Source organism: Lethenteron reissneri, chromosome 63 (assembly GCF_015708825.2).
Source record: "Lethenteron reissneri isolate LAM-NWPU_2019-01 chromosome 63, ASM1570882v1, whole genome shotgun sequence".
NCBI lineage: Eukaryota > Metazoa > Chordata > Hyperoartia > Petromyzontiformes > Petromyzontidae > Lethenteron > Lethenteron reissneri.
Genome location: NC_083841.1, coordinates 5,243,229 through 5,266,483, shown reverse-complemented (window position 1 = coordinate 5,266,483; position 23,255 = coordinate 5,243,229). Strand labels below are relative to the sequence as shown.

General features: G+C 49.0%; 1 protein-coding gene across 1 annotated transcript; it reads right to left on the bottom strand.

Annotated features, from left to right (window-relative positions):
• Nucleotides 1-2,756: 2,756 nt before the first annotated feature.
• On the bottom strand, nt 2,757-6,132 carry LOC133358821 (heparan sulfate glucosamine 3-O-sulfotransferase 3B1-like). The gene is made up of 2 exons (XM_061577270.1): nt 6,126-6,132; nt 2,757-4,796 (listed from the first exon to the last, which is right to left on the bottom strand). Exons 1-2 carry the CDS (start codon nt 6,130-6,132, stop codon nt 4,096-4,098), a joined length of 708 nt encoding a protein of 235 aa, XP_061433254.1. The 3' UTR covers nt 2,757-4,095.
• Between the last annotated feature and the right edge of the window lie 17,123 nt (nt 6,133-23,255).

The following is a 23,255-nucleotide window of genomic DNA, read 5'->3' as shown; positions in this document are numbered from 1 at the left end:
GTGGTGGTATTGGTGGCGGTGGTGGTGGTGGCGGTAGTGGCGATGGTGATGATGTTGGTGGTGGTTGTGGTGGTGGCGATGGTGATGATGACGGTGGTGGTAGTGGCGATGGTGATGATGACGGTGGTGGTAGTGGCGATGGTGATGATGACGGTGGTGGTAGTGGCGATGGTGATGATGACGGTGGTGGTAGTGGCGATGGTGATGATGACGGTGGTGGTAGTGGTGGTGGCGATGGTGGTGGTTGTGGCGGTGGTTGTGGCAGTCGTGGTGATGGTGCTGGTGGTGCTGGTGCAGTGATGGTGGTGGCGGTGGTGGTTGTAGTGGTGGTGTTGGTGGTGCTGGTGCAGTGATGGTGGTAGTGGTGGTGGTTGTAGTGGTGGTGTTGGTGGTGCTGGTGCAGTGATGGTGGTAGTGGTGGTGGTAGTGGTGGTGTTGGTGGTGCTGGTGCAGTGATGGTGGTAGTGGTGGTGGTTGTAGTGGTGGTGTTGGTGGTGCTGGTGCAGTGATGGTGGTAGTGGTGGTAGTGGTGGTGATGGTGTTGGTGGTGCTGGTGCAGTGATGGTGGTAGTGGTGGTGGTTGTAGTGGTGGTGATGGTGTTGGTGGGGTTGACGCAGTGATGGTGGTAGTGGTGGTGGTTGTAGTGGTGGTGTTGGTGGTGCTGGTGCAGTGATGGTGGTAGTGGTAGTGGTGGTTGTAGTGGTGGTGTTGGTGGTGCTGGTGCAGTGATGGTGGTAGTGGTAGTGGTGGTGATGATGACGGTGGTAGTGGTGGAAGTGGTGGCGATGGTGGTAGTTGTGGCGGTGGTAGTGGCGATGGTGGTGGTGGCAGTGATGATGACGGTGGTGGTAGTAGTGGTGGCGATGGTGGTGGTGGTGGTGGCGATGGTGGTGGTGGTGGTTGCTATGTATAGTGATGTGCGTGTGTCACCCTTCCCACCACGAGCACATTTACGTCACTTCAACCATTCACGGGTCACTCTCTCTGTGTGTGTGCCTCCTTTTCTTAAATAACTCACAAAAATAGCTTCTGTAACAAGAGCGATAATAACGACTTTACACCTTTTATTTTGCCTTTTTAGTGTCCCGTTTCTTTCCGTCCATCTTCCCCCCCCCCCCAACGTCTTTGTTATGTTAAAAAATAGTGGTTTTGGGGGGGTGGGGTTGGGGGTGGTGGTGCAGGCGGTCACAATCTTCAGTCTCGCCAAGGTATTTACCGGCACGCTCACAACCAATGTGGGGGGGAGGGGTGGTGGAAATGGGGATGGGGGGAAGGGGGGCGAGCAATTAGGGGTGGGGGGGGAGTTCAGTCGGTGATTGCGTAATCACCCCTCCCATTACCCCCCCTCCCCCCCACTTCACCATCGCTCCGTGTCGCTCTCTCTCCCCGGGAGACAATCGTCGGCCATGCGCCAGACGCGCGCACACGTTATGACGCACGCACGTGACGAGGCGCGCGCACGTGACGACACGAGCACGTGACGACACGCGCACACGTGACGACACGCGCACACGTGACGACGCACGTGGACGTAACGACACGCGCACGTTATGACGCACGCAACACGTGACGACGCACACGCACGTGACGACACGCGTGCACGTGACGACATGAGCACGTGACGACACGCACACGTTATGACGCACGCAACACGTGACGACACGCGCAACACGTGACGACACACGCACACGTGACGACGCGCACGTTATGACGCACGCAACACGTGACGACACGCGCAACACGTGACGACGCGCGCACGTTATGACGCACGCACACGTGACGACACGCGCAACACGTGACGACGCGCGCACGTTATGACGCACGCACACGTGACGACGCACGTGCACGTGACGACGCACGTGGACGTAACGACACGCGCACGTGACGACACACGTGACGACACACGTGACGACACGCAACACATGACGACGCGCCTCCATGCTCCCGAGGCTCGACTCGCGCGGCGCGCGTGACGACTCTGGCAGGCCGCGTGCTCACTCGCTCCGTGCGCTCGGGGCGCGGCAGGACCCCCAGCGGAAGATGCAGACCGCCCCAAGCGGCCCAACAGGCCATTGTCCAGGCCCCCCACCCCCCCCCCCCCAACCACCCCCCCCGGCTACCACGTGCTCCCCTCTCTTGCCAACCAACGACCGATGAAAATATATTCCGTGTTCCCGGCGCCCACCTCTTGCCGGGAGTCGAGCGCCACCTCTGCCTCCGGACTGTTGTTGTTCCGGCAGGGGTGGAGGCCCTTCGTCGAGTTTTCGACCGAAGCCCGCGTGGAAAAATAATAATAATGATGATGATGATCTGTCGATAACAAACCACCTGGGGGAGCGGCCGTTTAGAGTCCAGGATTCTTACGACGGCGTGAAGGAGTTGATCTCTCTCTCTCTTTCTCTCGAGGTGAACTTCGGGGGGTAGGGTGAGATATTGTTACTCTTAGGTTTTCTCGGTAAAAGTCACGTAGGTAAAAAATAAAATTAAAATCAACAAAAGTCAAATAAAAAAATCACGACGTGATTTGACTTCACCGAAAAAAAGAGTATGAATCCTTGCGGTCACGAAAGCTTCAAATCTAGAATGAGATTTCGATTTAAAGCTTTCGTGACTGCAGGGATTCATCTTCTTGGTTCTTTCGGTAAAGTCACGTAGAAGGGAAGTAATAAAATAATAAAAATAAAACATATTATTTTATTACTTCCCTTCTACGTGACTTTACCGAAAGAACCAAGAACTAGAATGAGATGTTGTTGTTACCGTGAAGAATCGTCGTGAGATGGACATTCGTGACTCAGCAGCGACCCGGGGGGGTGGACGTGAAGTCGGGTTTATCCCAAGCGTCTGGTCGCCAGGGGACAATGAATCCCGACTCACCCACCAACCCACCCACACCCCAATCCCAATTCGCGCGGAAGTGGATACCCCAGAACTACTTTCGAGTCGCCTCCGCGCTCCATGCAGCAGGTGGGGGGTTGGTGTGTGGGGTATGGGAGGGGTGTGGGAGGGGGGTTGGTGGGAGGGGTGTGTGTGTGTGTTGGGGGGGCACGGCACACAAACTTAAAAGTGTCCCTGACGACCCCAGAGTCAGGTGAAGGCGGCGATGTCGAGCTACCGCTCGCCGTAGGCCAGGGTCAATCCGCTGCTGGATCGGAGCCTCTTCTGAGAGCAGAAGAGGCTCCGTGACGCGTGGGGGGCCACGTTTGCCGCTCCGTCTTCGCCTGGGGGGGCGGGTGGTGAGCGCTGGGGGCGGCGTCACGATCCATTCCTCTGGCGCCCCTCCACAACTTTTCCAGTCGGCCATCGAATATCGGCCACGCGTCCATGCCGGGCACGACGTGTCCTGCCCAAAGCCCCGCTCACCCGCTCACCCATCCACTAACTCACCCGCTCACCCAGTCTCTCACTCACCCGCTCACCCAGTCTCTCACTCACCCGCTCACCCAATCTCTCACTCACCCATCCTCTCAATCACCAAATCACCCACTCGCCTGCTCACCCAATCTCTCACTCACCCATCCTCTCGATCACCAAATCACCCACTCACCCACTCACCCATCCACTAACTCACCCACTCACCCAGTCTCTCACTTACCCAAGCTCGATCACCCACTCACCCACTTGCTCACTCACTCATCCAATCACCTACTCACCCAATCTCTAACTCAGCCAATCACCCACTCACCTGCTAACCCAATCTCTCACTCACCCATCCTCTCGATCACCAAATCACCCACTCGCTCACTCATCCAATCACCCACTCACCCATCCTCTTGATCACCCAATCACCCACTCACCCGCTCACCCAATCTCTCACTCACCCATCGTCTCAATCACCCAATCACACACTCGCTCACTCATCCAATCACCCACTCACCCGCTCACCCAATCTCTCACTCACCCACTCACCCGCTCACCCACTCACCCACTCACCCGCTCACCCGCTCACCCACTCACCCACTCACCCACTCACCCGCTGACCCAATCCCTCACTCACCCAACCTCTGGATCACCCAATCACCCACTCGCTCACCCAATCACCCACCCACCCAAATTACATTTTCTCCTCTGCTCCGTTACCACCACCGCCGCAGCTACTCCCATCCAAAGTCCTCCCCCACCATCTGGTAGAACTTGAGGTTGAACGGTCGGTAGAAGTCGCGCAGGCGCACGAGGACGCGCGCGTCAACGCGCGGGTGCGTGCGTCCCTTGGTCTTGCCTAGGCAGTGAGGCCTACCGCTGCCCTCGGCCTTCTTGAGGCACGGGAAGCCCTTGGTGGCGTTGAAGTAGAAGTGCTTGTCCGTGACGATCGTCTTGAGGCCCAGGAACCGCTGTGCGCGCCCGACCTCGCCCGCCGGGTCCGACACGAGCCTCTCCCCGCTCACGAACAGCATCCGCTCGCGAGGGAAAGCCCTGAGCCACCTCGCCAGGTGGTCCGCGTAGAGCCCGATGCGCAGGGCGCTCCACTGCGGTTCGACGAGTCCCGACGAGCGGTTCCGGAAGGCGAGCGCCTCGAAGGAGGCGGTGCCCAGCGGGCGCTTGGAGAGCGTCTGGGTGTAGTCGGAGATGGCGCGGGTCACGGGGTCGCGCACCACCACGATGAGTCGCGTGCGCCCGCCATCCATCGCGCGGATTCGCTCGGGGGCCTCCTTCGTGATGAAATAGCTGGGCGTTTTCTCCATCGTGATCTGGCCGTCCAGCGTCAGCGGCATGAGGCCCCTGCGTTCGGTGGGAGAGGGGTTGAGAGATAGGGGAAAGCGAGCGATGGGACATATTTGAGAGGAATTGGCGGCCGCTGTGTGGACGTGTGGGAGGACATCCCCCCCACACACTCCGAACGAGTCTTGGGGCGCGGTGAGACTTTGCACGATGAACGAGCTCATGCAACAACGACAACAACAACACATTTGATACGTGTAGAGAAAATTAAACATTGGTTATTGCAAACTTAATTTGGAGCTTTCGTGACTGCAGGAATTATTCTTTGGTTCTTTCGGTAAAGTCACGTATAAAGATAAAATAATAAATTAAATACTAGCATACGACGTGTCTGCTTATATGTCTGTCTATATGTCTCTGGTTCTGTGTTTGATCTCTCTCAAATTTTAGCATTCTCAGGAAGAACGTAATCAACCAGGTAGGGTGTTGACTGTTATGTTATCCGACTCTCTGTTGTAGTAGTGTATAGTGTAGTGTATAGTGTAGTGTGTAGTGTATAGTGTAGTGTGTAGTGTAGTAGTGTATAGTGTAGTGTATAGTGTAGTGTGTAGTAGTGTATAGGTAGGGTGTTGACTTTTATGTTATCCGACTCTCTGTTGTAGTAGTGTATAGTGTAGTGTATAGTGTAGTGTATAGTGTAGTGTATAGTGTAGTGTATAGTGTAGTGTGTAGTGTATAGTGTAGTGTATAGTGTAGTGTGTAGTGTATAGTGTAGTGTAGTGTGTAGTGTATAGTGTAGTGTGTAGTGTAGTAGTGTATAGTGTAGTGTATAGTGTAGTGTGTAGTGTAGTGTAGTAGTGTATAGTGTAGTGTATAGTGTAGTGTGTAGTAGTGTATAGGTAGGGTGTTGACTGTTATGTTATCCGACTCTCTGTTGTATTACATTACATTTCTAAGTATACTAGATTTGTGTTTCTATTCAATTTATACCTGATGATGATTGCTTGTGTTGCAATCGAAACGTCGTGTGCTAGTATTTAATTTAATTTATGATTTTATCCTTATACGTGACTTTACCGAAAGAACCAGATGCGCCCATCGTCACGGCAAATTAAGTCCACCCTTCTCCTTTAGGGGCCGTCCATAAATGACGTCACGCGATTTTGGACGTGTTTTGACCCCCCCCCCCCCCCCCCCCATCGTCACACGGCGTCACAAAAATCAGACCCCCCCCCCTTAAATATGACGTCACAAAGCTCTGCCCCCCCCCCCCCCAAATAAAAAAACATGCTTCAAATCGCTTTAAACTATTGTCATTGTAGTGCGTATTTAATGTGGCGCTGCACTCTGATGTTGTAGGAGAAAACATTTATTAAAAAGTCGAGGAGGCATCACGGTTGCTTCACGACGTGAAGATTAACTGGCGATTAACGGGTTGAATGCGCTTGGCTTTTAATGACGTTACCTTTCATCTCCGCTTACGACCCATTAGCCCGCTTGCTTATTCTGTCAATGTTTGTTGCGACCCTGGGGATGGTGCTGGGTTTGGGGAGAGGTGGCACCCACACCTTACGGAGACATCTCAAGAGCAGCTACATCACGACTAAACTATGATTTTATTTCTAGACTTTGAAGCTTTCGTGACTGCAAGGATTCATATTCTTCGGTTTTTTTCGGTAAAGTCACGTAGGTAAAAAATTAAAATTAATAAAAGTAAAATAAAAATAAAATAAAAATCACGACGTTTCGGAGGCAACACAAGCTTCCGTCTTCAGGTGGAACCGTCACAGCACGATAGCTGTATCAAGTGAGAGAAATTCCAAGAACACAGTCCTTGTATATATACTGGTTGAGGGTGGGAGGAGGCAAGGGAGGCCCTGAATATTATTTTTGTGAGGTTCGGTGCGGCTGAAGCACGCTGTTAGGAATGAGCCTTTGTTGTGTAAACTAGGTGCGGATGATGTAAATGTGCGTGTATTTCTCTCACTTGATGCAGCTATCGTGCTGTGACGGTTCCACCTGAAGACGGAAGCTTGTGTTGCCTCCGAAACGTCGTGATTTTTATTTTATTTTTATTTTACTTTTATTAATATAAATGTTTTACCTACGTGACTTTATCGAAAAAACCTAAGAATATGAATCCTTGCAGTCACGAAAGCTTCAAATCTAGAATCAGTATTTTATTGTTTACCAGGTAAAGGCCCCACCGATGTTCTTTTTGTTCAGAAGCCACGTGGCCATCCCAAATGAGAGCTCAACTGGAGTGGCACGATCATCGTCGCCGTCGTGTGGACATTGATGGTTTGGTGCAGCGGCTGCGGTTTTATTAGAAGGGCGGACCGCGTGCAGCTCACGTGGAGAAGTCAAACAAAGACCCTCAGGGAGGCTTCTGCGCCCGAGTCTTGGATCACGACGTTGTAAGGGGCAGCCACCACCAGGTCATCTACAGCGCTCGCAGGCGCGGGGGGCAATTAGAGACGCGAGCTCTGTATTTTAAACTCTCTCCTATCTCTCTCTTATTTTTCTCTCTTTTTTTTACGATCAGACGAAACAAGAAGATGCTCGGTGTAGTCGGCACTTTGCTTCGTTCATCATTTCGTTTTTTTTTCAATGCTTTGCTTTATGTGCCCCCTCCCCTGTTTAATAGAAAGATTTCACGAAATATTTCACGCTCTGCTCTCGTTCTTACCCCTCTCTCTCTACCCCCCTCTCTCTCTACCCCCCCCCTCTCTCTCCCCCCCTCTCTCTCTACCCCCCCCTCTCTCTCTACCCCCCCCTCTCTCTCTACCCCCTCTCTCTACCCCCCTCTCTCTCTCTCTACCCCCTCTCTCTACCCCCTCTCTCTCTCTACCCCCCCCCTCTCTACCCCCTCTCTCTCTACCCCCTCTCTCTCTACCCCCTCTCTCTCTACCCTCCCCCTCTCTCTACCCCCCTCCCCTCTCTACCCCCCCCTCTCTCTCTACCCCCCCTCTCTCTCTACCCCTCTCTCTACCCCCCTCTCTCTCTACCCCCCCTCTCTCTCTCTACCCCCTCTCTCTACCCACCTCTCTCTCTACCCCCTCTCTCCCTACTCTCCCCTCTCTCTCCCCCCCTCTCTATCAATCTCTCCATTGCAACAAAAACCCCATCACCTCTGTCCGGCGCTACGTGACATAATTCATTCATACAGAGATTGTTATTTGTCCGTAATCATGTATTTTTTAAGGAGGGGAGGGAGGTGGTGAGATCGCGTAAATTTAAATGCGCGTCGTTAAAACCACCAGCCGACACAGCCAATTATTTGAGGTTTGTTACGTGAACAAATCGTGCCAAGGATGTCCCATGATGTTTCCCAAACGAGTTCATCCTCCAGCACCTACGGGCCGCGTGTTGGGAGAGAGATTAAAGCCACAACAATTACGAATTCGAGTACTGAGAAAAGCTGCTGCTGATGCTGATGACGATCGCTTGTGTTGTGATCGAAACGTCGTTGTTTTTTTATTTTGTTATTTTCTTTCAAACTATCTACGTGACTTTACCGACAGACGCAAAGAATATGGATGTTTTGTTGTTTTTCCCCTTTTTTCTGGCAACAAAACTGGAACCTTTTCACGAGGATTCATGTTTCGATTTAAAGCTTTCGTGACTGCAGGGATTCATCTTCTTGGTTCTTTCGGTAAAGTCACGTAGAAGGGAAGTAATAAAATAATAAAAATAAAACATAATAAAATAATTCTCACGACGTTTCGGCTACTTGCGTTGTGGCCAAAACGTCGTGAGAATTATTTTATAATGTTTTATTTTTATTATTTTATTACTTCCCTTCTACGTGACTTTACCGAAAGAACCAAGAAGAAGAATTCATGTCTGCATTAATCACAATACTTCCAATCAAACTGCCAACCAAAAAAAACACACTTTGATAATTTTCACTGCAAGTATTGTGACTAATTTAGACATGAATCCTCGTAAAAAGGTTTCAGTTTTGTTGCCAGAAAAAAGGGGAAAAACCCCCTATTATTATATTTTGGTACTGGCAAAGGAGGTCTAATGATGTTGTTGTTGTTGTTGTTGTAAGGGCACTGTGTTATTGTCCTACTAACGAGCTGCGTTGTTGTTGTTGTTAAACACTCATCGTCAAATTGGACGACAACACCTTCCTATAATAGAGGATGGCAGAGCTTGGGGGAGGGAATTGTTCGTGGCAGCGACTCCTCGCCAACCACCCGCGGAGCCTGCCGAGCGACTTCCCATCATCATCATCATCTCAACACATTTGAAAGGGACACCTTCTCCACGTGCTCCACAAGTGTAGCTTAGCCTAGGGCACCCCCAGTGGCAGCTGCCCCTGTTCGACACGAGGGTGACTCGATCAGCATCGCCGCCGCCACCACCGCCACAATCGTCACTGGCCCACTGCCTTCTGCGCTGACGAACACGTCACGTTGTAACCTCACCCCTGAGTCAATAATCACACAATATTTCGATGTAAAGCTTCTTTCGTGACTGCGGGGATTCATCTTCTTGGTTCTTTCAGTAAAGTCATGTAGAATGGAAATAATAAAATAATAAAAATAAAACATAAAATAATTAAATTTCGATTTAAAGCTTTCGTGACTGCAGGGATTCATCTTCTTGGTTATTTCAGTAAAGTCATGTAGAAGGGAAGTACTAAAATAATAAAAAATAAAACATTAGAAAATATTCAGACTCTGTCTCCTTGACAAACCTGTTCTTCACCTGAGGACGGCTGCTTGCGTTGTGGCCGAAACGTCGTGAGAATAATTTTATTATGTTTTATTTTTATTATTTTATTATTTCCATTCTACGTGACTTTACCGAAAGAACCAAGAAGATGAATCACACAATAGGCAGCATTTATCTATCTGTTCCGCCCCTACATCATCATCATCATCATCCTTGCAGCTACAGCAGCAGTAGCCGCGGCTTTTGGCTGCTCAGCCACCGAACAAAAGCGGTGGGGTCATCGCGTCGAGCGGCGCTTTCAGATGCGCGACTGCGGCCGTCTGGAACGCTCTTCCACTGCCGTTGATCCTCCCGGCGTCGTTTTATCATCATTATTCATTCGGACTAAGGTGAGCTATGTGACGAGCGGGCGAGCAGGATAGTAGGTTTCGTTTGGACCTTTAAAACTAGAAGAAAAAAAAATATCAAATATTTTTATAGGGATATGGGTGGAAAAAACCCGATTTTTCCAGCGGCAGGCATCGGGTTTTTTCTTGAATACAATTAAACCCGATTTGGGGGAATTAAAACCTGGTTTAATGAATTACGAAACTCTGATGCAAGGCTTCGGCTGCTTCCTCGTCGGTGCTGCTGTCATACTCTGGGGGCTGTGGGGCACGGGGTAGTCGTAGAATTATAGATTTGAAGCTTTCGTGACTGCAAGGATTCATACTCTTAGTTTTTTTTCGGTCAAGTCACGTAGGTAAAAATAAAAATATTAATAAAAATAATAATAGAAATAAAATAATAAATCACGACGTTTCGGAGGCAACACAAGCTTCCTTCATCAGGTGTAAATAAGTATAACCCGTAAAAACAAAGTTTTTCACTATAAATCCTTTATATGCGTGGCGGCTAGAGTCCTCTCGTCCTCTGGCTTGAGATGGCTGCCACCTATGGGTCAGATGATTGTCTGCCAGTATTAAACAATTGGTAGTTAAATATTTAATTTGTTTTCCCTAAACAGTGTAAAATTTTGGAAAAAAAATTTCACGAACATTAATTGTCACGCACAACGAGTCTGTGTGCAAAATGTCAGCTCGATTGGATCACAGGAAGTGGGTTAAAAAACGACCGAAAGGTTTGCACGGTCGTAAGCAAGCAAGCAAGCACGCAAGCACGCAAGCGAACTTAATATAAAGGATTTTAAAAAGTCGTAGCATGCGGCGGGCAGGTTGGTCGTGATGAACACGAGCTTCTCCTCCACAATCGTGGTGAACCGCCAGTGAGTGCCTGAGCTTGGAACGGATGAAGCCCATCATCGCTGAGAAGTGCGGTTCTGCAATTAGAACCAATTCAACCGCATTTCTCTCAATCTCAGATGATCGGTGTTTAATATCAAAAGACAATTAAACCCGATTGTAAAAAAGAACCCGACTGTGCCACCCTTGGCAGGTGATGACCACTGAGATGCGTAGCTCCGTCTCAGAAGCGACGTGGCCATCACGAACGAGAGCTCGAACGGAGTGGTGACTCATCATCATTATCATCATCACGTGGACATTTATAGCAGCGGGCATATAACTCTAAACGCGTGACGTTGAGTCTAAATGCTGGGCCCCAAAGTGAGAGGGCCAGGAGGTATGCAGTCAACAATGTTTGACTCAGGGAGGAGGACACCCCTGCCATGCATAGTCCGATGGGATGTTGGCTATCAACAACAAGGCAACTCCTATGACTAATTGGGAATGGGACGCAAGCGTAGGATTGCTCACCCTGTCGCTGACCGCCTTTGGGGAGGGTGTATCGTGTGAAAGGCCGAAACACCCTAGGAACCAAAGGTTCACTACTGACGATGCGCTCCCCAAATTTCACCAGGCTCACTGTTCATGAACTCTTGGAAGTGCTTGCACAAAGGATAGTAACATCTCATCCTGTGTTCTTTGGAATCGGAGGTCCCGGGGAAAAATCCACGCGACCACGGGGAGAGAAAGAGAGAGAGAGAAATACACCATGAAGTCTAAATATATAAGAGGCGTCAGGGACCGGGATCGAACCCATGACCTTCTGTATACCAGGCGAGGTAGTTAACATCTCGGAGGACTCAAAGAAAAATCCACGCGGCCATGGGTGGAGAGAGAGCGAGTGAGAGAGCGAGCGAGAGAGCGAGCGAGAGAGCGAGCGAGCGAGAGAGCGAGCGAGAGGTGGGGGTTTACATGAAGCAAAGTTTAAAAATATAAAAAAAAATTTTTACGAAATTATTAACGAAGCAAAGTGCCGAATACACCGAGCATCTTCTTGTTTCCACTGATCGTCAAAAAGAGAGAGAGACACGCAAACTCCAAATATACAGCAGCAGGCGTCAGGGTCGGGATCGAACCCACGACCTCCTGTACACCAGGCGAGGTAGTTAACATCTCCTAGCCACCGTGATGATGATGAGAGAGAGAGACACGCAAACTCCAAATATACAGCAGCAGGCGTCAGGGTCGGGATCGAACCCACGACCTCCTGTACACCAGGCGAGGTAGTTAACATCTCCTAGCCACCGTGATGATGATGAGAGAGAGAGACACGCAAACTCCAAATATACAGCAGCAGGCGTCAGGGTCGGGATCGAACCCACGACCTCCTGTACACCAGGCGAGGTAGTTAACATCTCCTAGCCACCGTGATGATGATGAGAGAGAGACACGCAAACTCTAAATATATAGCAGCAGGCGTCAGGGTCGGGATCGAACACACGACCTCCTGAACGACAGGCGAGGTAGTTAACATCTCCTAGCCACTGTGATGATGATGAGAGAGAGACACGCAAACTCTAAATATATAGCAGCAGGCGTCAGGGTCGGGATCGAACACACGACCTCCTGTACACCAAGCGAGGTAGTTAACATCTCCTAGCCACCGTGATGATGATGAGAGAGAGAGACACGCAAACTCCAAATATACAGCAGCAGGCGTCAGGGTCGGGATCGAACCCACGACCTCCTGTACACCAGGCGAGGTAGTTAACATCTCCTAGCCACCGTGATGATGATGAGAGAGAGAGACACGCAAACTCCAAATATACAGCAGCAGGCGTCAGGGTCGGGATCGAACCCACGACCTCCTGTACACCAGGCGAGGTAGTTAACATCTCCTAGCCACCGTGATGATGATGAGAGAGAGAGACACGCAAACTCCAAATATACAGCAGCAGGCGTCAGGGTCGGGATCGAACCCACGACCTCCTGTACACCAGGCGAGGTAGTTAACATCTCCTAGCCACCGTGATGATGATGAGAGAGAGACACGCAAACTCCAAATATACAGCAGCAGGCGTCAGGGTCGGGATCGAACACACGACCTCCTGAACGACAGGCGAGGTAGTCAACATCTCTTCGCCACCGCGGATGGCCAGGAGTTTGGGCACGTGCACCCATCACAGCGGCAGTTTCAGACACGCGTTTGTCCCCTTCAATGCCACAGCAACGCGTTGTCTGGAGGTCAATTACCAAGCGAGAGAGAGAGAGCGAACGAGGGGGGGGGGGGGGGGACGTGAGGGGGGAGGGAGGGAGGGGGGGGGGCGGAGATTACGTCACAACGAGCGGCGCCAATTGCCATGTAAGAGACACTGCCCCCCCCCAAATCACCCCTAACCGCGCTAATTTATCCGGCTGTATTATCAAGTCCATTGTCAAATTCTTAAGAGTTGCGTGGCTACACAGAGAGAGAGGTGGGTGGGTGGGTGGTTGAGGTGGTGGGAATTAGCCCGAGCCCTTCCTGAGTGACAGTAATCGGCCCTTAATGTGGCCCGGCCAATTAAAACTATTATACCCATAACATTACTGACTCGACTTTGCGCGATTACAATTTGCAAATTGAAAAATCGGAGGGTGGTTGCTTGCGCGCGCGTGTGTGTATGCGTGTGTGTGTGCGTGTGTGTGTGCGTGTGTGCGTGCGTGTGCGTTTATGCGTGTGTGTGTGTGTGCGTGTGTGTGTGCGTGTGTGTATGCGTGTTTGTGTATGTATGCGTGTGCGTGTGTGCGTGTGTGTCGACCCGTGGCACCTGCTAGGTCTGCCCCGTGACCTCCTGCCAGCGGGCGTTCGACACTTCACGTGGCCTCAAGGTGCACATAGCCTGGCACAAGCGTCGTGGTAACGTCACCGCCACTTAGTGGCGAATGGCGGTTGTTGTGTGTGTTTGTGTGCGTGTGTGAGGTGTATATTTGTGTGTGTGTCAGTGTGTGTGTGGGGAGCGGTGGGGTAGCGATTAGCGCGCTGTGCTACGAACCTGGCGACCCGAGTTCGATTCCCGCTCACGGCCAACACCAGTGACGATTATCTGAACCGGTCCTGGGCCTCCCCTAGGTCGACTGAGCCTCAAATGAGTACCTGGTGCGGTGTGTAAACATCGCCACTAGGGAGACAAAGGCGGCCGGGCGTGGTGCTGGCCACCCACCCCCTCGTGTGCCGTGCCGGCCTTCATAGGTGCTACTCGCTAACAGCACTTGTCCCAACAGTCTGTTAAGGCTACACGGGGGATCTTTGTCTGTTTCTCATCCACGTGTCAATGCCACCTTGAGATGGTGCTCATAATCATTCATCCATTCTGTGTGGGACGTTCATTCATTCATTCATGCGTTCAATTATTCATTCGGGGTCAGACACCCATTCTTCCATTTATCAATTCATTCAGAGTGAGACATCCATTGCATTATTCGGAGCCGGGGATTTTTTTCATAAATTCATTCATCAATCCATCCATCCATTTCGGGGTGAGATATTCATTAAGTCTTCCATTCATTCACCCACACAGCCATTCAATTCATTCATTCGGAGTGAGATATGTAAAACTATATCTCATATATCTCACGCAAGGCCTGGTACACAATACTGACAATTTTAGAATGTACAACTTTATTTTCTTGGTTCTTTCGGTAAAGTCACGTAGAATGGAAATAATAAAATAATAAAAATCAAACATTATAAAATAAAATAATAAAATAACATCATATTCTTTTATTTTATTTAATAAAATAATATTATATTATTTTATATTATTTTATTATGTTTTATTTTTATTATTTTATTATTTCCATTCTACGTGACTTTACAAACATAAAAATAATAATAAAATAACATCATATTATTTTATTTAATAAAATAATATTATATTATTTTATATTATTTTATTATGTTTTATTTTTATTATTTTATTATTTCTATTCTACGTGACTTTACCGAAAGAACCAAGAAGATGAATCCCTGCAGTCACGAAAGCTTTACCCAGAGTTGCTTCACTGAGTCTCATGAAAGCATCGGAGTTCAATTTTTGTTTCATATGTTTTTGATATGTCACTTGCGCAAGTTGTTTCTACTCTGATTTCTATTCACTTCATTGCAGTACTCTGTAAAAAATAAACGTGTGTGTATATATACCTTTAAATTGTTGTCATTTTTAAATCCTTTATATTAAGTTCGCTTGCTTGCTTGCTTACGACCGTGCAAATTTTCGGTCGTTTTTTAACCCACTTCCCGTGATCCAATCGAGCTGACATTTTGCACACAGACTCGTTGTGCGTGACAATTAATGTTCGTGAAAAAATTTTTCTCCAAAATTTTACACTGTTTTGGGAAAAAAAAAATAATTACCAATTGCTTAATACTGGCAGACAATCATCTGACCCATAGGTGGCAGCCATCTCAAGCCAGAGGACGAGAGGACTCGAGCCGCCACGCATATAAAGGATTTATAGTGAAAAACTTTGTTTTTACGGGTTATACTTGTTAGTAACCAAGGTGAGGGCAACTCCATCCTGGTCACTACAGTTACACAACATCCACACCCAGAGTCACTCTTTCAAGCGAGACTCCATTGTGGTCTGTAGAGGTCTCACCAGGGTCACACAAAATCAACCTCAGGACCACTCTTGCAAGTGAGACTCAATCCTGATCACGAGAGGTCTCACCAGGGCCACACAAAATCAACCTCATGACCATCTTTGCAAGTTAGACTCCATCCTGGTCTCTAGAATTCTCATCGCGGTCACACACACACACACACAAAAACATTCACCTGCCTCTCATCTCTATCGACCAATGTACGTGCACGAACACTCGTGACATCAAATACTCGTATCATCTGTTCCTTCTCTACGGGGGATTGAGCGTTGCTCCCTCGCACGCGTGGTGGTTGTGTTTGTTTTCGTTGTCCTTCCCGGCCCATCCTCTATCTTCCCGCATGCATTAAAACGCGCTCGTAAATTGTCCGAAAAACATCTTAATAAATGTAGAGAGAGGGCCGGGCAGAGCTCGGGGGAAAATTGCTGACAGCGTGGGCAATTCCTCACCACTACCAGGCCGCTGATGCAAACCTTTCCAGCTGTGAAACAAAACAAAAACGAGCTTCATAGGTCACCGGGAACACCTCCTGCCGTCTCAATAAATTGATTCCGATTCTGAGATCGTGTTCCATGGTTTGCACGCTACCGCTACCGCTACCCAGAGGTCGCAACCGGGTAGCCGATACCCGTACCCTACCCGATACCTGGCTACCTGTACCCGGCCGGGTACGGGTACGGGTAGGCCGTGAGTCACTGGTGAGTAACTGTTTGTCACTCATTTCCCAACGTCTTGTCTCTTCTCACAATTCAAGTTCCTAGAATCAACCCACCCGCGCTTGCAACATGGCTTCATCCCAGAGGTCGCAATCGGGTACCCGGGTAGGGTACGGGTACGGCCGGGTACGGGTACCCGTTTGCGACCCTGGTGTGGCCGGGTACGGGTACGGGTAAGGAATCAAAACCCGTTTGCGACCTCTGCCGCTGCTTCTGCTGTGGATGAAAAGCGAGAAAGCCTTCAGCGAGACGCGGATCAGCTGAGCGAGGCACGGGTTAAACAGCGGCGGTGTCTCCACTGTGATCATACCGGGCCAGCTTATTTACGGCACGGCTCCGAAGGGGCTCTAATCGGCTTAATTAGAGGCAATTAACTGAACGAAAGTTTTCTCTTTCACGGGATGAGGATCTCACTGAGCTGCTACGTAGATATTTTTTTTTCATAAGCGACCCGGCAATCAGAAATGATAGCTACGAAGTGGGATTATCATCACGTGGAGATTGATAGCAGCCAAATACTGAAAACGGGTGAGAGAGATTGTGAATGAATGGGCGAAATGAGCGGGTGAATGAGTGAGATTGTGAGTGAATGGGTGAGAGAGACTATGAGTGAGTGTGTATGTGGTGAGCGAGTGAGTGGGTAAATAAGCGGGTGAGTGAGTAATGTGGTGAGTAAATGGGTGAGGGAGATTGTGAGTGAACATGTGAATGAGTGGGTGAATGAGTGAGATGGTGAGTGAACGGGTGAGAGAGATTGTGAGTAAGTGCGTTTGTGGTGAGCGAGTGAGTGGGTAAATAAGCGGATGAGTGAGTAATGTGGTGAGTGAATGGGTGAGAGAAATTGTGAGTGAACAGGTGACTGAGTGGGTGAGTGGGCGTGTGAGTGAGACTTAGAGTGATTGGGTGAGAGAGATTGTGAGTGAGTGAGTGGTGAGCGAGTGAGTGGGTAAATAAGTGGGTGAGTGAGTAAGGTGGTGAGTGAATGGGTGAGAGATTGTGAGTGAACAGGTGAATGAGTGGGTGAGTGGGTGAGTAAGTGGGCGTGTGAGTGAGACTTAGAGTGAACGGGTGAGAGAGTTTGCGAGTGAGTGAGTGGTGAGCGAGTGCGTGGGTAAATAAGTCAGAAGGTGAGCGAGTGACGATTGCATTTTTTAAAATGCAAAATCAAAGGAGCTCGATGAAACGCTCAAACCCTCGGAGGAGGGAGACCCCCGTTCTAGCAATGGATTGCTCGTTTCGTTCACGATCTTCGCTTCACCGTTGCTGCGGTGTTTGGCACGAGCCATGCCGTTCGGGTGCGGTGCAGTGTGTTTTTTTGGTTGACGAGGTAGGCCGAGAGACCATGGGATGGAGGTCACGGAAGGTCACGGGAGAATGTCAGAATGTGTTGCCAGGGGTTAGGAGGCGCGTTGACCGGGGGCTGAGGGTTAAAGTGGCGTCTCCATCCGTGTCGGCCGGCTGGCTGGGTCCACTTAAGGCTGGCACGGCATGTGTCGCGAGTGGCTAGGAGATGTTAACTACCTCGACTGGTATACAGGAGGTCGTGGGTTCGATCTCGACCCTGACAACTGCTGCTGTATATTTGGAGTTTGCGTGTCTCTCTCTCATCATCATCGCGGTGGCTAGGAGATGTTAACTACCTCGCTTGGTGTACAGGAGGTCGTCGGTTCGATCCCGACCCTGACGCCTGTTGCTGTATATTTGGAGTTTGCATGTCTCTCTCATCATCATCACTGTCGCTAGGAGATGTTAACTACCTCGCCTGGTATACAGGAGGTCGTGGGTTCGATCCCGACCCTGACGCCTGCTGCTGTATATTTGGAGTTTGCGTGTCTCTCTCATCATCATCATCATCATCACGGTGGCTAGGAGATGTTAACGACCTCGCCTGGTGTACAGGAGGTCGTGGGTTCGATCCCGAACCTGACAACTGCTGCTGTATATTTGGAGTTTGCGTGTCTCTCTCTCATCATCATCACGGTGGCTAGGAGATGTTAACTACCTCGCCTGGTATACAGGAGGTCGTGGGTTCGATCCCGACCCTGACGTCTGCTGCTGTATATTTGGAGTTTGCGTGTCTCTCTTTCTCTCTCTCATCATCATCGCGGTGGCTAGGAGATGTTAACTACCTCGCCTGGTATACAGGAGGTCGTGGATTTAATCCCGACGCTGACGCCTGCTGCTGTATATTTGGAGTTTGCGTGTCTCTCTCTCATCATCATCGCGGTGGCTAGGAGATGTTAACTACCTCGCCTGGTTTACAGGAGGTCGTGGATTTAATCCCGACGCTGACGCCTGCTGCTGTATATTTTGAGTTTGCCTGTCTCTCTCTTTCCCCGTGGTCGCGTAGAATTTTTCTCCGTATTCCTCCGATTTTTGCCCTCCCACATTTAGAAACGACGTCACGCATTTTTACACCTGGTGCAATAAAATAAAAAGCGTTGCGTTCTTATTCTTAGACTCAATATAACGCGACGCACATTTCAGGCGTATGGGATCTCAACTTGGGCACTCTTGCTGAAAAACAAAAATAATCCCACCCCACCCCACCCCCTATAATTTTTTGTTTAAAGTCCTTTAACAGGTGCTCATTTAAGCCGGCAAATTATTTACGAGCCTCTGCTACGACCCCAGTGGGGTGGGCCAGCCGTAGTACGTAGGCCCTCGCAGCGGGCGTTTAAATCTTGAGCGCCGCATACATTATTGACGATCGTCACACGAGGAATTGGAGTGGAGAGCTGGTGTCGGGCCAAGCAAAACTCTGTTGACACATAGCAGGTGAGTGTGCTAAGCGTGTCCGCCGCGTATATTTGTTTGAACGATGCATTGTTCGTGCGTTGCGTGCCGTGTGTGTGTTTGTGTGCGCGCGTTGGATGAATGGGGAGCGGTGGCGCAACGGTTAGCGCACGATGTGCTATGAACCCGGGCACCCGAAATCGATTCCTGCCCACGGCCACCAACAGGTTATCTGAACGGGTCTTGGGCTTCCCCTAGGTCGACTCAGACTCGAATGAGTACATGGTGCGGTGTGTACAATCATCGCCACTGGGGAGACAAAGGCGGCCGGGCGTGGTGTTGGTCACCCACCCCCTCGTGTGCCGTGCCGGCCTTCATAGGTGCTCGCTAACAGCACTTGCCACTACAGTTTGTTGAGGCTATACAGGGGATCTTTGTTTGTATTGTCTAAAGTACTGTGTGTGTATGTATGTGTTAGATAACAGACACCACAGACACACAAAGACAAAGATCCCCCGTATAGCCTCATCAAACTGTTGGGCCAAGTGCTGTAAGCTAGTAGCACCTGTGGCACGCGAGGGGGTGGGTGGCCAGCACCACGCCCGGCCGCCTTTGTCTCCCCAGCGGCGATGACTGTACACACCGCACCAGGCAGAGTTGTCATTTGAGGCTGAGTCGACCTAGGGGTTGGCCCAGCACCGTCACTGCTGGCTTAGCCGTGAGCGTCTATCGAACTCGGGACATCTACACACGTTCACACGCAGTCACGGAGATGAAAATAAAATTAAATAAAAATAATTTAAATGGGAATTTAATTTATTTATGTATAAAAAAAAATCTACGTGACTTTACCGAAAGAACCAAAGAGTATATATATATATTTTAAAAAATTACGAATAAACGACATTGTACTATACACTTTGTTTTTTTCGGTAAAGTCACGGAGGTAAGAAAAAATTAAAATGAAAACTAATAAATAAAATCACGACGTTTTGGAAGCAACACAAGTATCCTTCATCAGCTGTGACTGCTCCAGCAAAATTACTGAAAGCGGTCTACACCTGATGACGGATGCTTGTGTTGCTTCCGAAACGTCGTGCTTGAATTTATTTCGGGAAAGTCACGTAGAATGGAAATAATAAAATAATAAAAAATAAAACATAATAAAATACAATTTCTCACGACTTTTCGGCCACAACGCAAGCAGCCGTCCTCAGGTGAAGAACAGGTCTGTCGAGAAGACAGACTCATTCAGACTCTGAATGAGTCTGTCTTAATTTATTATATTTTATTTTTATTATTTTATTACTTCCCTTCTACGTGACTTTACCGAAAAAACCAAGAAGATTAATCCCTGCAGTCACGAAAGCTTTAAATCGAGACGCTCTCCTCGTTTGGAAGACTGCCACGTTCTCGATTTGACCAGGAGATGGCAGTACAGCAAATGGGTTTGATTATCCGGGACCCACGAAACGCGGATCCCGACGGAAAGGACACCCCGAAGGGTGCATGCAGCACCAACACGGGATTCCCTGCAAGTTCCTGCCCGGGGGTGGAATGGTTCACTCTTTTTTTTTACGATCAGTGGAAACAAGAAGATGCTCGGTGTAGTCGGCACTTTGCTTCGTTCATCATTTCCTATCTTTTTTTTTAATAATAACTTAGCTTTATGTAAACCCCCACCTCTCGCTCACTCTCTCACAGCCGGACAAGCCCGTATCTCTGTACCAGCGTGCACGGCACCCTCGTGGTGTTCACCTTCTGAAGCGCTCGCTCGTCACCGTGGCGTGCACGATGACCACCACCACCACCACAACCACCACCACCACCACAACCACCACCACAACCACCTCCACCACTTCCACAACCACCTCCACCACTTCCACCACCTCCACCACCACTACCTCCACCACTTCCACCACCACCACCACCACAACCACCACCACCACCACGTGGCTTTTATTTCGTGTTGTGCGCGGTGCTTTTAGCGCCACAGCGCGTGGATTTGCAGCGTTTATTTTCATTTGTGTTGCTGGTGACTTTGTGTGTTTCGAATCGAAATCGCCTCCAGTGCTGTTGCTGCTGGCGGCAATAAAAGTTGTTTCAAAGTCAAAAGCCTCTCCATCTCTCTCTCTAAACAAAGCACCGGCCAACCCCACAAACATTTCCAGTTTGCGAACTCCACCCCAGCTGGACAAACAGCAACATCTGAGAGCGAGATCGCATCAAGATCGCCAGAGATTTCTACTCACAACTTTTCGCCGCCGAAGCCGTCACAAGACGACGGGGCTGTCCGGGAGCTACTGGACGGGGGCCCCTACTTTAGAAGTCCCCGAGTGGCATCGTCTGGACAGCCCTGTCACCACGCAGCAGGAGTTCCACACCGCTGTCAAAGCGCTCGTAGCTGGCAAAGCCGCGGGGATTGACGGCCTGCCGGTTGAGTTTCACGCGGCCTTCTGGGATGATTTTTAACACGTAGGCTTTCGCGACCAATGTTATTCATAATCAACGTTTTTGGGTTTAGATCGCCGCGTTATTTATAAATGTATCGTAACCCTCCACCACCCGACACGGCCAATCAGTAAAAAAGTGTCACGTTGACAAAAGACAAATAGTTCACTGCTTTAGCCCACCGGTGTGTTGAAGCCACAACATTTACAATTTGAGTAGTACGACGTTTCGCTGGTAATTGCATCCAGCATCATCGGGCAATTCGCCAGAATGGTAAGGCTCTGCTGTGTCTCCCGTTCTTATATAGAGCAGCAGCAGGGTGACGTCATCATTAACTCATTAACTCATTAACTCTGGGATGAGCTTGGCCCTCCACTACTACAACTGTTGACGGAGCAGCCTGCAGAAGGGCGAACCTCCACAGAGCTGCAGGAGAACCGTGGTCTCGCTGCTACCAAAGAAGGGGGACCTGGGCCTCGTCTAGAACTGGCGACCCGTGTCCCTCCCTCTTGTGCGCCGACTACAAAATCTTCTCCAAGGTGCTGACAAAACCGTCTCAAGACAGCGCTGGGTCAGCTGATCCTGCCGGGAACAGTCGTATTGCATCTCCGGACGGTGCATATATACGACAACATCGGAAGCGCACAACGTGGACTTAGTCCTCCTCTTCTTAGATCAGGAGAAGGCCTTTGACAGGGTGAGCCACGAGTACACGTGCAGAGGAGTAAAATGGGGACGTGACGTCAGGTGTGCCGTTCAGTGCGATGACGTCACGTCTCCTAGAGTATTTAAGGAGGAACCCCCGTGACGTAAGCGGGGTCACTGTGGGAACAGGTAGAGTAAGAAGAGTGAAGAGGGAACCAGTGGGTAGAGAGAGAGCGAATCGAGTGGTGAGTCTGGGGAGAAGCCGGTGGTAGCAGCCGTAGAGGTTAAATCTTAATTTGGAGCTTTCGCGACTGCAGGGATTCATCTTCTTGGTTCTTTCGGTAAAGTCACGTAGAAGGGAAGTAATAAAATAATGAAAATATAACATAATTAAATAATATAATATTATTTTTTTGTATGTTTTATTTTTATTATTTTATTAAAATAATAAAAAAATTATTATTTTATTAAAATAATAAAAAATAAACCAATAAAACAAAATAATATAATAATATTTTTTTTTATTTTTTTTATTAAAACAATAAAAATAAAAGATAATAAAATAATAAAATAAAATAATAAGAAATGTTCTTGTGTTTTATTTTTTTATTTTATTATTTCCCTTCTACGTGACTTTACCGAAAGAACCAAAGAGTAGTAGCCGTAGAGGTGTTTCTCTCTCTCTCTCTCTCAGCTCGGTGGAGTCAGCAGAGTTCACGATCCGACACGAGAGAGAGAGACCGGAGCTAGCCGGCAAGGACCCGGACTCAGAGTAGGACCCCTAGCCCCTGGGAAGTTGTGTACCCTGCTGTGTAATATTGTAACAGCTTTAATAAACCCTGGCGCAAGCCCTTAACTACTCAACACTTGCAACAACAAAAATGGTTCATATGTAACGTTCGACGTTTCGGCCAAAAGCCCTGAATAGAGAGGCCAGAGGGGTAGAGTCTACCTCTTCGGGTCTGCTGTGGCGAAGGAGCATGGCCCGAAACGTCACCTCTTAGATATTTTTGTCATTTCAAGGCTACACAGTGTTGATAATTGTTTTTTTACCCTTCTATCTGGCAACAAAACTGACACCTTTTTTACAAGGAGTCATGTTTGCATAGACCACAATACCTGCAGTCGTAATGCAAACAAAAAACATAACTCTGATAATGTATGCACTGTCCTTGAAGTTGATTGGTCCACACCCGAGACAGCTTTCCTTAGAGCCTAGTCTCACATGGGTTGGACCAGATGACCCCAAAAGGCGGACAACTCAAAGACAACGCACCATCAGAGTATGAGAGCTCGGGGTAAGCATTTACACCATTGGAACCTCATTTGCCAGTAGCAAAATATGATAATTGGTTTTTTACCCTTCTATCTGGCAACAAAACTGACACCTTTTTTACAAGGAGTCATGTTTGCATACATTATCAGAGTTATGTTTTTTGTTTGCATTATGACTGCAGGTATTGTGGTCTACGCAAACATGACTCCTCGTAAAAAGG